Raw genomic sequence first — 15,791 nt, forward strand, 5'->3', positions numbered from 1 at the left:
GTAAGTCATTCTACAGGAAAAAAGGTTTCAACAAAAATTCAAATACAAGTTTTAATGTCTTTAAAAGTATTAGTTTCAACAATGTACTGGAAACTATTATGGAAATAAACTGAAAGGTATCTGATGCCCTAAACTTGAAACCTCAGTAGATTCACATGGCGTTTGCAGTCTATTCAGTGTGATCCAAGTGATGGATCACTACAGGGCACTTTCTTTAAGCAAGCACTTCTCCTCATTCCAGAGAAAAATGGAAAAAGCAGCTCACCTCTTCCAGCAGTGCCAACGCCATGAACACTTTCTTTTGCGCTTTTCTTATTTCCTGTCAAGCACAGGAGTATGCTCATGCCCTGTGACTAGGAGTTCAGCAGCCTGTAGGAGCCCCAGCCCTTGTGGCTTTCCAGGCTAGAACATTCTTATTTTATCATTTCTGTAGTGAAGTTAGTGAAATCTCATGTCTAAACCACCAAATGGTTAACTAATATCGTCTGTGTAAGTAGTCCCAGTTTTTAGAAGCCATTAGACATGTTACCTACCTACTAAAGAGGTAGGTAACATGCCTAATCAACATAATATTTCTGCTCCATTAAGAACCAAACCAAAAATTTATAACTACAGCAACAAAAAATACATTGCCTAACAGCTGTGATTCTCACTGTGCTGATTAATATCTTTGTTGGTTACACTGACAGAAAGACTTGAGCCAAACTATCTCTAGACAGTTATTTACAGTTGCTGGTTGTATTGTATTTGAAGCATATAAAACCAAAACAAGCTCCCTTAGCGTAAGTCGATGGAGCTTCAAGGAAATGGTTCAATCAATATTTAGTGTTGTTCCAACACCCTGGGAAACACATTCTGCAACGGACTGGTTTACACTTTGAATAGTCTGTGAACTGCTGACAAGCTATTTGCAAACTTAGGAATTTGATTCTGAGGTTCAGAAAATATATTTCACAATGGTTCTATACTAGTCACAAAGTATATCATAGCGCACACTGGCTGGCCATATGATTAAAACAGTAGGTTGAGAACCAGGAAACTAAAGAATTTAGAAGTCACCACTATAGACGAAGTCACCACTGTAGAAGAAATGCCTAGAAAAGTTTAGTCATCCTCAAAAGCATTGGCAGAAGGGTCCTTTCTATCTCAAGATCAATGTTTTACAATGTCCCAAAGTACTCTGACCAATATCCTTTGAAAAAACCTACTGGTGGCACTACAATATTATGTCCTGCCTGTCCAGCCTGGCTAAGTTTACTACCAGTAAGTCATGATCTGCATCTTCACAAATCACAGTTCAAAAGTTTCACATAAACTCACTCAATGACTTAAGCCAGATCATCAAAACCCCACCGACATTCTAGCCCTAATTTCTTCAGCTGTAATTTATTTTGGGTGATGGAAGGAGAAATAGTAATTCAAAGTTTTTAACAATTGTGCTTTTCAGTTTTGGCACAAGTGGATCATAGCTTCTCCCAATATCTCTGGCTTATCTGTCTAGGTTTAGAAACAAACCAACTCACAAAGAAGTCATTAAGCCTTTTGTCAGTTCCTATACGGAAACTTGGCAGGCTGCTAGCATGCTAGAATTTGCAAGTCCAATAGCATACTACATTATGGTATGCCATCTACAACAACTTTAGAACTAGCAACCTGAAATTTTAAGACAAAAGAAGATAAACATCATATTGCAGAAAAGAAGAATTTGAGAAAAAGAACATTCCCCCTCCGCCACCTTTGTTTCTAACAACACAGAACAGCGATCAGCAATTTCCTGTGATCACAATCTGACCTATAAAAAATATTACAGAAAACAAACTTGTTTGGAGAATACATAACAGTCTAAGCAGCCTCTACTGTCCGCCCTTGTCTGCAGGTATTAAGATGAATCAAACTAATTAGAGAATTAGCCTTGCGATTCGAGAAGTAGAAAATTAAAAGCTTGTCTCCATTTCTCTGATACAGATAGGTTTAGTTTCAAAGCTTTAGAGCTTAAGAGAGAGTGGCTGTCACCTGAATATGTATGGCCACCACCAGGAAGAGATGTAGGTTAATGTTGATATTAGCACCTTTGATATTTTCTAATATTGAAAAAACATTAATTCACCTTGAAAACTGCTAGCCAGTAATGGCACTAAAACATATCACAAAGTCAGTAATTCTCTTGACAAGAAGCTCACAATGCACAGCATACAAAAAACCCAAACAGTCTACTGTAATTTAGAAACTAACACTTTTATCTGCAGCTATAGAGTGGTAAACATGCATCACAGCACTAATTCCATACCGCTAAGATCCAAGACAAATCAAATATCTAAAGGAACATCCATAACTTCAATCTACAAATGCAACTAGGTCTTAAGATTAAGAATTAAAGAAACATTTTTGGAGAAACAGAAATCCCATCAGGTCAGCAAAACACATATATTACATGCACTGATACCAGTTTTTGCACTTCCAATTTAAACCAGAATATCCAGACAATATTTCAGTACTCATTTCAAAATACTGCAACCATGGGAAGCTAAATGGATGAAGTTTCAGGAGATCGAAAGCCCTATCTATCCTGTTAACTTTGTATCATTAGATTTGAACAACAAGCTATTTAAAGGCAAGAGAACTCAAAAACTCAAGAGAAGGGAATGGTACAACTGCAGAAGTCCTTAAAATTTCTGTTAGAATTAAAGATAAAATTTTAATTTTCCCTTTTCTGTTGTGAAGTGTGGATGTAAAACTTCACGTTTAGGAGATATTATCACTCATGGTAATATGTTGTGTGAAATTCTCCTTCCAGAAGTCAGGTTAGCAGACAGCAAAACTATCCTTTCCATTAGAGACAAAAATGCTTCTTGCCACAAAGTTGCTTAGCTACTTCTCACACATTTTTCATATGTACCTGGGATTAAAAAACCCATACGTATCAGTTGTCCTCATCTGTTGCGAGGCAGGTGCTTTTCCTATCGCTACCGTTTCACAAAATTGTATAAGCAACTGAAAAATCCAGTTTGCAAGTACAACACCTCACTGTATGCTACCCAAGTAACACAAGTTTGCCAAGGCAAGCATATCAGAACACGTACATTTTGTGGAAGTTCTACTGTACAAATGAAAAAAACCAAAAAGCCTTAAAGTTTAACTTGCTGTCTTAACTTGCTATATTTGCAGGAACCTATTTTGAACTAATACTACACAAAAATCACAACTATGGATTAGTTGCAAGGGGTAACATTTTCACACAAAAGAGGATAAAAAGCAAATCACTGCAATTCTGGTTTAAAAAGGAGAGAGTTGTCTCTAAATTGTTTTACATTGGTGGCTCCCAAAGGAAAAAGACATGGTGGTTATGAACATTTGGGAACATAGTAACAACATGGCTAAGACATGGCCAAACCAGGCCGTGACTGCTCATCATTACTGAATTTATCAGTTATAGATTATCTCTTGTTTCTACTCTTCTCCTCACCTACATCTTCGGTGGAAACTTCAGTGGCACAGTTTTATATTCCAGGTCCAGGCACCCAGCCCCTTATTTGCTCTAAACATCACCTCAGCAAAGCACTCTCTGAAGACACTTCATGGGTCCCTCCTTTCCCAAAACAGAAGCATTCCCAGACTCAAGGAAAGGATGGAAAGGAAACAATTGGATGAAAACAAGTCCAAGTTGCTATTTTAGATGAATGATGAGGATGGGCTTAAACCAGCTATACATAAGCAATATTTTCTCTTTTAGATTTCACTATATACACACACCTCCATCTGCCACATCACCTGGAAGATCAGTTCAAAATGACTGAATAAAGCAAAAACACATTCAGAGGTGAAACAGGAAAGAAACAGAAGAACGCTAAAGGAGGCAGAAATACCCAGCTTAAAAACACAAAGTGCCTTCAAACTCCCTTATTTGCCAAAACTGGTACCAAGAACAATACATGTGATCTACAGTTTATCTTCTCCTTTAGCACAAACAGGACAGAATTGCTTCAGTATCAGCTTTATTATCTGATAGCTGGTTTTAATAATCCTTATTAGAATAGGAAGATGTGTTATCTGGGACAAAGCATTGCAGACTGCCACATGAATATTAACTAGATGTGTCTGATCAAGCAACTACTAACAGAAGCTAACATTAACACTTAAAAGGTTTCAGAACATAAACAAAAACCCACTGAGGTCAAGGCAGTTCATATCTCACCAGCTTTGCAGGCATAGGGTCCTCTTTCACTCTACAGACTTAAACTGAGACTGAATCAGCAGGAAGATACTGATGAGCTCTTAGTGCCCACGCTCTTCACGTCGTTTCAGATCTCCATGTATCTAACATTACTGCCAGCTCGTATGCTGCACAGAACGCAACTGCTCAGGGCTTTATACCATTATCCCAAGAACAAATTACAAAAGATTTTACACGGTATTCTACAATCCTTCCTGCAAACTCAAGTAAATTGTGAAAATGTAAGTCCCTGCTATTCTCCTGCAAACACCTCACAGGGGACAGTGTCTTCCTCAAAATTTTTCTCAAAGCGGAAAACTATGATTAAAAATTTTCAGGAAAGTTGTCTTTCACAAATTGCAGACAGACAAATGACACAGCATCCACCCAGACCCAGAGACAGGCAAGGAATAATACTTCACAGCTCAGTAACAGGAAGTTCCCGTTCTTCAAGAGCAATTCCCATCGCAGCATTTCACAACAAAGAACCTTTGCCAGATGAAGTTTTACCACCAGTTCCTCTTTTTGTCACTACAGTGGCTAGAGCATCAGAGTTCACCCAATATGTATCATGCAGTCTATGTAAGAGGAGAAAACATCTCCAGTTATGGCACTTTTTAAACTCCCAAGACTGTTTGGCAGGAAATGGTTTAGCTTTCCCCACCCAAACCCCAATATTATAAAGAGTTTCCAAAATAGCAAGCTGAAAGAAGCAGCAAGTTCTCAAAAGCAGATGGGTGGGCTACAAGGCAAGTGAAAAACTGCCTAGACTGTCATGCACAATGTTAGTAAATGATTTAATACCTACCTGGCAGCAAGTTACAAGTGGCATTGAGCAAAGCTCGGTATGATTTACCATCTTCATCAATGCCTTGGATGACGGGACACCTTTAGCAAGAGTGGATGACACCAAATGGGAAGCAACTAATACATTAAATGGCAGGCTGCCTTTTAAAAGAATCTCAAAAAGCCAGAGAAATGGCTTGATACAAACCTCCTGAAGTTCAAAGACAACTGCAAGGTCTTACAGCTGGTATGGATAACCCCATACACATCAACAGAAGCTGGGGACCAACTGTCTAGGTGGCGACCCGACAAAAACAACCTGGGGATCCTGATGGACAGGCTGAACAAGCAGCAGCAACGCATCCTTGAAGTGACAAACTATTACCACACTGGGGATCTCACAGGCAGTAGATCAGGGGAAAAGATTAGTCTCCTCTATTCAGCAATTTTCAGCCCACATCCAGAATATCATGCCCAGCTTCCATCCTCCATCTGAGATATCAGCACAAATGTGAAATTCCCATGAAGGGGTACTAAGACAGTGTTATGGTTTAAACCCGGCCGGCAGCCGAACACCATGCAGCCGCTTGTTCACCTTCCCCCGCCAGGAAGCTGGAGGAAAGAATTGGAGGGATAAAGGGAGACTTGTAAGTTGAGATAAAGAGAGTTTAATAATTGAAATAAAACAATAACAATAAGAGAAAGTACAAATGGATAATGCACAATGCGACTGCTCACCACCTGTCAACTGATACCCAGCCCGTTCCTGGCTAGCAATCCCGAAAACCAAGATCCCAAAACTGCAATCCTGGAAGCAAGAGAGAACCCCCTCCTTCCCAGCCACCCCTCCTTTATATACTGAGCATGACATTGTATGATATAGAATACTTCACTGGCTAATTTGGGTCCAGTGCTCTGGCCGTGCTCCCTCCCAGCTTCTTGTACACCTGCACACAGGCAGGACATGGGGGGTTGGAAAGTCCTTGATCTCTTAGCAACAACTGAAAACAGCAGTGTATTATCAGCATTCTTCTCATACCAAATCCCATAATGAATCTAAAACACAGCACTAGTCTAGCTACTGAGAAGAAAAATTAACTCTATCCCAGCCCAAACCAGGACAGAGACCATGCAACATGTGAAGAAAGACCAAGATAACTGCACTCATTCAGTCTGCAAAAAAATGGGTTTAGGAGGAAATCTAACAGCAGTCTTCCTTTACTGCAGCAGTAGTTCAACAGCCATGTTAGACTGCTGAGCGACTACCCATCTTTCTCTGTTTAACATTACTTTTAAGGAAATACAACACTGAACACAGAGGCAACCATACTGGATCAGAGGATAATGCACATAACCTCATATTTTGTCCAAGACAGTGGTCTGAACCAAGTGGTTAGTGAAGAATTTAAGACAGGGTATGTATGTATGGCACCTTCCTATAACACTCTCAGCCCCTGCTAATTTGTGCTCAAGGACCTTCTGAGTCAAAAGTGATTTCTTTTTTATATAATGACCTTTGATAGGTTGTTCTCCCATCAGTTTGTCCAACACTGTTGTAATTCTACAAAATCTAGCATCCACAATATTCTGTAGCCAGGAGCTCCATATTTTACTATTTCTTACAATTACTTCTTTTGATGCCCTCAGCTCTTATACTAGAAGAGACAATCAACTCTCAATTTACATTTTTCACACATGCAGAATTTTGCAAACCTCTCTCTCTCTTTTACCTCCCCATTCCATATCATCCCCACCATCTTTTTTTCAGATTGAATACTGTCTGACATACATAAGCCATCCCACACCGTAAGTTTCTAGCTCTGTTATACTCTTTTTCAGATGGAAATACTAAAATTGCACATGTACAGGCATTGAAATGGACTTATATTCTCAGCTGGGTTCTTGACAACTTCTCTAGCAATTGCTTATGACAACTGCTGAGCATTTAGCTGGTATTTCATATTTCTAGCACAACTCCAAGATCTCATTCTGGCATTATGAGTCCAGTATACCAGGCTCCACTAAATTCTTATGAGTACTTCAAATTAATTAAATGCATTCTCACATTCTCCTAATAACTGCTTCTATACAGGAAAGCTGAAGTAGAACAGACTAGATCCATTCATGTTTAAGTTATATTTAAAAGTGAAACTATTCTTTAAGATGTCTTTCCAAATTCTTTAGAGAAGCTGGCAAAATTGAAGGACCTTGTATGTTTAAGACACCTGTTTGCAGCATAGGAATATTTGAACATGGTGACTACGCAGGTTTAACTTTAGTTCTATCTCTAAAATGGGACACTCAGAAAAGCTAACTCAAGCCTTGTAAGACTGGTCTTGCCAGGCCTCTTCTATTGGTAATGGGAAGCAGGTTTCTCCAAAAGTTCAGAGTAAGGACTTTTCCTCTCTCTGTAGTGAATGGAGATCATTTGTTGGAAATATGATTATTCATTGAAAAATGTTAATCTTGTTAATTCTGATTTATAAAAGCTACAGAAAACTGAATAGAAAAAACCCATTGTTAAAAAATGTCTACTGAGCAGTGTTGCATGTCATTGTTTACATAACAACATGAATCTAGGATCCCGTAGAAGACAGGTCAACTAAGTTTATCACAGTATTTCTCCACAGTAACCACAGTGCCTTCTTGCTCTCCAGTAAAACAATCCCTATCTTCCCAGCCTTCTCTGCCATCTGCCCACCTTCCTACTTCCCTAACCCCTTCCCCATTGTCATCCAGCCACTCCATCCATTACAGTTCTCAGTCTCACACCCTCCCAGCTCTTCCTTTCCAAAAGGAGTTTTTCATGATAGAGTCTCTGTAGCCTGTTGCCCAGTAAACAGTTTATCAAACTCTTCTGCTACAGCTGCCAAATGCTCAGATGAGATCCTGGTCGCTTCACACTCACTCAGGTGATCAAACAGTTTTCCCTCCATGAACTGTACAGGGAACTGAAGAACTGCCGACAGACTGTATGCTATGCAAACCTTCATTAACCAGCACTTGAGACTGGATATGTGTTTTCACGAATGCTATTAATTTTCAAGACTACTTAACTGATAAGCAAATTCCCTCCTCTTTTAAGTTACACATTAAAAGAATTATCAATAAAATACTCACTGAACAGCCCAAGCAAATACTTCAAGAAAATTTTAAACATAATAGTGTTTACATTTATGTGACAGATTAAGTTATGATTTCCATAATTTTACACTTTTAATCTAGACTGTGAAACAAAAGCCGTTCTCTCTCCCTCGCTTCTTCTGCATCATCCTTACCTGTGGAGCACTCTTTCCACTAACATACATGCAAATCTTCAAAAGAAATGTTTTGCATGTACTAAACTTCCTGTCTACTTTTTGACTAGCAGTGTGCACTAGGTCCTTACCAAATCTTGATACTGTTCCCAAAGGCAAGGCAGCAAAGGAATTGGGCCAATACGCAATCCCGTATTTGCCTCCACAGAAACCAAAAGAAACTGCAAGTGTTTGTATCCAGGTGTACTTCACAAATGGAAGAACTGAGGGCAATAGCTGTTCTTTCTTGAAGGGTCCTCTGAGTGATAAGTACTTATCTGGTGACTGCAAGTAGTCACTGCAACTAAGAGAGCATTAACTATTAAAAGGACAGCTTTCTAACAGCAGAAAGCAATCCTGTGGCATTGCTTAAGATCCATCAGGAAAGTGAACTAATCCACACGTAAATTTTTTATTTAAAAATAAAAAAATGGTGAGTAGCCACTGATCTCAGTAGAATAGACAACATGCAACAAGCTACCTCATAACGTGACCTAGGACAGACTGATACACATAAAAGTTGTCTAAGAGTCCACATGGTTGTAAGCTTTATCTCCATCTCCAAGACAGCTTAAGAAGAACTTTAGAAAAACGTCACACTGTTCAGGAAGAATTAAAGAATCCTCATACAGAAACGATGGACAGCTTTGCTTCCTGACTTGAAAGTAAATTGGAAAGAAAACCTGAAACAACAAATCAACACCATACCAAAAAAATCAGACATACTTGTTATTAAAAGCTTGAGAGAAACTATCAATGTGAATCTTCAGTTTAGGACTGATTTTTTTTATACTGTCTTATAAAATCCTAGATGTTGTATTTCACTTAAGCTCAAGTTATGGATACCAATGCAATAGCAACCATAAAAATATTATAATAAACAGTTTAACTAAAGACTCAGAAAGGGGTTCTACTGAGCCAGCTAACATTACGGTGGGCTGCTAGAAAGGACCAATTATGGGACAGGAGAGTATACTAGATCCAAACCACTGATCACCATGACGTTCAGAATAGTAAAACATCAGAGCTTCTAGAAATCACTAGGCTGGGCAATCCAAAGCAAAAACCTTCTCCATGTTTCCATTACTTCAAGTCCAGGAGAGATTTACCTGCTTTCTTTCATAACATTCTGGACTTGAACTAATCAATTATCTCTGCCAGAACATAATTCTGCCAAGTTTCTTCTACATTTTATATAATACAGTATACAACATGACTGGGAGCTGAGCTGAAGGGTTTATCACATAAGCATACTAAAAGCTGTCTTGACCAAAGCTGGACTGAGGTTGAAAAAAATCAGTATTTTCCCAAGGATTCTTCATATCAATAATACCTTAGCTACCTGCGAGATGGAATAGGGCAGGAAGTCAAAGTTCAAATTCCCTGATGTAGAGCACAATACTTCCTCTTCGGTTCAGTAAGAAGCATTTCAAGATACATCTTCTGCAGAAGGCCTTTTTCTAAGTCCATTTGCAGAGGGCTAGGAAATTCCTGATTATCTGACATTAAAGCATTCTGCAACATTTAATAATATGGTGATACTGTTGCAGTGATAGCCATGAATCCATTAGTCCAGATATGAATGATCTGTCAATAAAATGAAAAATCTTGTGCCTGGCAACATAACATATGCCTGCATTGCTGTCTGTTGTTACTTCTGGATCCCTACAACAAACATAGTAATGCAAACACCCCTTTAAAGGCACGTGAAAAGATCTCTATTTTTACTCTATTTTAGCTTTTGCATAAGATAATACAGATGTGCTTGCACAGAGCCTGGAAATACCAATTAACAGTATCTTGACAGTCTGGCAAGATGCATACCAAGTAAGAAGGGATATCTGACACACTCTGACTAAGCTAGAAGACAAATGGAGCACTAGGCAGTCTGGAATCTTTACTGGTATAGAACACTGAACTCAAATCTTACAATTTTCCTATTCTTTTTTTTCAATTGCTTAAGGCTCTCCATGAATGACCTTAAGATCACATAAATCAATGGAATGATCTCTTTGAGAAGCGTTTACCCAGATCAGCATTGTCATCCAAGTATACTCAAATGCAAGGTGGGCTATAGCGGATCACTAGATATTTGACAATACTCCCCAGGCAATGAGAAAATAAACAAGGAGAAAATTCTGTATTAATAGCAAAAGCCTTCATTATTAATATTTTTTTGGTCTCATAATTGAACAAAGGAAAATAAGAGCCAAGAAGATGAATGAACTCACTCCAATTTTGAGGAATGAAGGAGACAACTTGAGCAGTATTACCGCAGTGAGCTTGAACCAGTTGAAACTGCTGATGACGTCTTCAAATAATTCAAGCCTAGAACTGCATGGCAGAGTATCCCAACAGTTTCTTCCTGGAGACTGTGAGAAGCGTACACTCCTCTTAAGACTTGCAAGATGCAAAAGAGAATATTTTCTTCTTGTTTTACCTCCTGTATCACATGGAAAGGAATCAAAAAGAAACAGAACTGGATATCCCTTGATAGATTTCCAAGGCTTCATAATTCAAAGTAATCCGGCTGAAGACAAACAGAACTTCCCAAAAGGGAATGCTGGCAGATAGAAAATGGTGTTGAACTTGCTGCCACAGGTGAGCCTCCTGGGCTGGGATCTTCTAAATCCTTCTGTAGAAGGAAGAGCAGTTGAGGGCCTCTGGTGACAATGCAGAGTCTCCATTTCCCCTATAGGAACTTACATATGTACAATGAACAGATCCTTCCCTGTATGGATTCAGAAGTCTGTATTTTGATTACTGTTAGGGCCTCTATAGTCATTTAGAAGGTTTTAGCTATGAAACACTGTGCATTTTAGTGAACAAGGCTCTGAAGCTACTGCTATGTCTAATTAATCTAGAAAAACCGACAGAAACATTCAAGATGGTCACTGTCCATCTGACAGTACATTTTAGTTTCTTACTGCTTCCTGGCCAAGCTTCTCTGGCAATTACAGCACTCTCCCAGTTCAAGCAGTTTTCTTGTTTTATTCGTAAATACAAGGAACTGATAAATCAAACATCTCTAACACTAAGAGAGTCACTCAATATTATTCTGAAAGTTGTTTTGATTCTTCAGGGGGTTTGTCTGGCTTTTTTGTTTTGGTTTTGGGTTGGGTTTTTTTTTTTTTTTTGAGGCAGAGAAAAAGGCTCATCCTCAGTGCTGTATTTGGAGGTTGATCATTCATGCTCTTTCAGTACCAGTGTTCAACTTGAAACTGAAAGCACACGAATATTTAAATGCCTAAGAGGGAAAATAAAGTACTTGATAGACTTGCATGACAGATTCAAAACTAGTCCTGACTAACCACAACTAGGAAACACACTGAAATGCATAATATCCAGTAATCACAAGAATTGTCTTTGCACTCCCAGTCTGGCTCTCTGAAATGCACAGTGTGTGTGCAACAGCCTTGGTAGAATAAAGAGGACAATGTTGTGACCAGGTAAAACAAAGATTAATGTTAAAGGATCTCCTTATTTTCCCCTTACCAATGGTACTCTTATGTACCACCATTCTCTGAGTAAATGATCCCTCTTGAAGGAGTGCCCATATAGGAAACAGATTAAAGATGACCACACACTTTCAAGGGCTAGATATGATGAAGATTCAGTGTGGTATAATAATAACCATTATCCTTACTGGATTGCTACAGTTTGGGCTCAGGAGAACAATCCCTGGATCATCACATACATCAGACCAATGATGTTCACATGAGAAACTGAAGCATGGAGACCAGAGACCACATTCTAATGTTTGGACCTAATGATCTATAACTGAACTGTCTCCTGGCTGTGAATCTTCTTTCTTGCTCTTTCACACACCAAAGAGAGCAATCTGTATTTACATTCTAATGAAGGCAGCCTCCACTGCTCTACCAGGTTCAGTACTCCACAGGTTCAATCTTTTCACTGAGAATGAGCTCAAAACTTAATGTATTGCTGCAGTGAACTGCAACTGCAAATAAAAGCAACACTGAGGCCTGGTGGTGTTTCCTTCCCCCCCCCCCCCCCGCCCCAGTCCCTTGACGGAGGATCCTTTTTCTTGCTCTGCTTTCTAGAGAGGCCTGCTATGTTTTGTTTTTCCTTGGGTAATGAGCTACAGCATTTCTGTCCAACATAAATCTTTTGGCAGGGCAAAAGACCCCAATCACCAAGGAGGACAACCAGTCTCCCAAGAGAAACAGTTTCAGTTCCTAGGGACTCTATTTTTAGTTATAGCACCAGGAGTCCCTGAATCAACAATATCCTTTGACCTGTCATTCATGGCAGGGGAGGGAGCAGGGACAGAGTTGGTCTACAGGTCTGAGTGTCCAACTACTACTATCCTACATGAAAAGAGCTCACGCTGTACAGAGCTGACAGAATCAGAGAAGAGTTGAATTTGCTTTTCCTCCTCTTCCCAAAGAAGGGCTGAAGAGGGAGAGAACAAGAGTGAACACGGTTGCTAAGAGTCCCAACAGACACCAACTGCTGAGATGAACCAGATTTCTGACAGGCATGACGGTCTGAATCTATAAGGACATTCATTTAAAGTTTCTTCAAACTGAACCATGGTTATAAATTTTTTCCAGTAATACCGCATCAGCTATACTGCATAGATAAAATCTGGGTAGATTGCAAGTAATTCTGTTGTTTCATGTGAGGAGGAGTAGACTCCATCTTTTACAGTCATGCTGTCACAGAGAAGACTGACACTAGAGGAAGTATACATGACTGAATGTACATAACAGAAGCAAAGCAGTAAATTACTTTTAAATAGTTACTATTTAGGGGAGAATTTCCATTAGCATTTTGAATACTAAATCAAATCTCTTGCAAGAATTCTATCAGAGAAAAGTGTAAAACAACAGCTTAGGCTTTGGTTTACAGTTCACATATTTTTCTGTTCATGAGAGTTAAGCATCTCCTATATAGACAACCAATTACAGATTAAGTCCTCAATTTATGCCCTCTTCATCCACAACTCAAAAGCAATTCTCAAATTCTGGCAACAGCTTGAAGAAAAGTAAGAAATTAAGTTATTAATAAAAAAAACCATCTTCGGAGAGAGGAAAGGGAATTATAAAAGCAGAGTGATTGGTATTCTGAACAAAGCAGGAAACACCACACAAGAGCCTCATTTTCGACATAAGCAACCGACAACAAAAGCAGCTGACAGCTTCTTAATAATTCCACAAAACTTTTTTTTTTTATTGCCCCGAACACTTAACTTTTGCATCTTACGATGCACCACCTTTAACTTATGAAAGCAAATCACAGGTTTTTGGCCCGTTCTCTTCAGTTTGACATTGTAATACAGTTGCAGGTTTTCAAGGTGAAAGTATACACAGTACTTAGACTATGGCATCTCCGTACAATTCTTGACATTACTATGTGGGCAAACATCAACCTGTCACTACCACCACGCAGCAAAGCTAGATCTTACTAGGAACACCCAACTATACAACTGTAAGGAGAACCTGAATGTGGAAACACACAACTAGTAAGAATCATCTCTTTCTATTCCAAGGGCTGGTCTCACTAAAGAAGCCCCCTGTCCCTGCCAATATTCAGACAAGCACCACAGTTTAAGAACCATTAATGAACCAGGAACAAAAGCTGTTATTGGCATATAGATTTTTCTATTGAGCTAGCTTGTAAATAGTAGAAAAACATCAATGGGCAACGAAGAAAGTTGCTTCGTAGTTACGGAGATGCTACAGTCTCAGCCTCTACAAAGTCAGTACATAATCATGCCTCCTTAACATAATAGCAGGGATACTGTTACTAGCACCAGAGAAAGTCAAGATACTCAGCAGACTGAAGAACTACACAAACATATATAAAAACATACCATCAAATAACTTGATGAAGGATTCTTATCTTAAATAATTCTGAACCGTAAGAGAAATGACACCTTTAAGAAAGAAGCCTTCTTAACAAACCCAGATTAAGGCTCAATAAATAAATTACTACAGTATCACATATCAATAAGAACTAGAACTACATGTATCCTCCATAACATGCTGCTTCGACTCTCTGGAAGGTTCAGCGTTATGCTATCCACAAGCACACCTGAAAAACTAAAATAAAAAACCAGAGCCCTACACATCACAGCATTCCATCCCCATTTAGTCTTTTAGCAAGCACGCCAATACATTTCACAGAAGAAAAACGCCTCAGCGCTGCCTACACGAGTACCTCTGCCCCGAAGAGTAGGAACCGTTCAGGCTTGAAAAACAAGAAGGGGTGAAAAGGAGCCAGGGGAACCCCCGGCACCGAGGGCCTGAATCAAGCCCGGCCGCCCCCCCCAGAGCCTCCTCAGGCGGAAGCCCCTGGCCCGCCACGCCACCTGTTTCCAGGCGAGCCTCCCGCCCGCCTCCCCCGCGCCGCGATCGTGCCCGGCAGCCGCCCCGAGGCTGCCCTGGCCCGCTCCCCCCGCCTCCGGGCCGCGGCCGAGGGGCCCGGCGGGCCGCGGGGGCCCTGCGCTCACCGTTCAGCGCCGACGCCTGCAGCGTGGCCCCCGAGGTGCCGTCGATGACTTTGATGGCGCCGCGAGCGGTCACGGCCAGGATGGCGTTGAGCGCCGGGTGGTAGCACAGGCTGCAGAGACCGTCGGCGTCGCAGCGCAGGCAGCCGTCCCGCAGCAGCAGCCACTCACAGGAGCCCGGCCCCGCCGACACCGGCCCGGGCCCGGGCCCAGCCGGCGCCGCCGCCGCCGAAGAGCAGGAGGCCGCCGCAGCCATCTTCCCGGCCGCTGCCGCCGCCGCCCTCAGGACAAGAGGCCCGGGGGGAGCCGCTCACTGACAGTCCCTAGAGCCGCCGCCGCCAGTCACCATCCGGGTCCGGGGAGAGGGGGAAAGGGAGAGCGCCAGCGTGCGCAGGAAGTGACACAACCGCGCCGGATGCGGAACCGACCGCGGCCTGACACTGGGGGTGGGGAGGGGGCGTGGAGGCGGAGCCAGCAGCCGTCCGTCACGGAGAGAGGAGGGGCAGAGAGCGGGCGGGGCGGGGCGGGGCTCCGCTACGCGCGTGCATCCTCCTCCCCCCCTGCACGCGGCCGCGGGTGGGGGCCGTGCCAAGGGTAAAACCCCACCCCGGGGCCGTCGTGCGCATGTGCGGGGGCGTGTGGCAGGGGCGTTGCGCGCGCCTCAGCGCGGGCGGGCAGCGAGACCTGAGGCAACCCCGGCCGCGGCCACCAGCGGGCCCGGCGCGGCCGCCTTGGCCCTGCCGGGAGAGCGGCGGTGGCGGTGCCGCGCCCCGACCCGAGGCCGGCGGGGGGAGGCTTCTGCCCCCGGGTGGGGCGATTGCTTTCTTGTGGGGAGCGGGCGTAACTTTCCTCTCCGGCTGCCTTTCCTCCAGGGCCTGAGCGCCGTCAGCGGGCCGACGTCTTTCCCCGGCCCTCGTCGCTGCGGTGTCGTTACCGCTTCGGACAAAAACTGAGTCGTGAGCGGGCGAGGGTGTTCGCCGCCTTCCGCCCCGGGGAAAGGGGAGCGGGGGTTTGATTTTCCATG

General features: G+C 42.0%; 1 protein-coding gene across 6 annotated transcripts in view; it reads right to left on the minus strand.

Annotated features, from left to right (window-relative positions):
- The window catches only part of BIRC6 (baculoviral IAP repeat containing 6), a 186,551-nt gene extending 171,384 nt beyond the window's left edge, over positions 1-15,167 (minus strand). For 5 of the 6 annotated variants that reach the window (XM_074818251.1, XM_074818249.1, XM_074818248.1 and 2 more), the window contains exon 1: positions 14,771-15,166. In XM_074818251.1, coding sequence (XP_074674352.1) covers positions 14,771-15,023 — 253 coding nt within the window. In that variant the 5' untranslated portion in view covers positions 15,024-15,166. Of the gene's footprint in view, positions 1-14,770 lie in introns of all 6 variants that reach the window. The other variant, XM_074818253.1, reaches the window with a different exon arrangement.
- Positions 15,168-15,791: the final 624 nt, after the last annotated feature.

This window comes from Strix aluco, chromosome 3, assembly GCF_031877795.1.
Source record: "Strix aluco isolate bStrAlu1 chromosome 3, bStrAlu1.hap1, whole genome shotgun sequence".
Classification (NCBI taxonomy): Eukaryota; Metazoa; Chordata; class Aves; order Strigiformes; family Strigidae; genus Strix; species Strix aluco.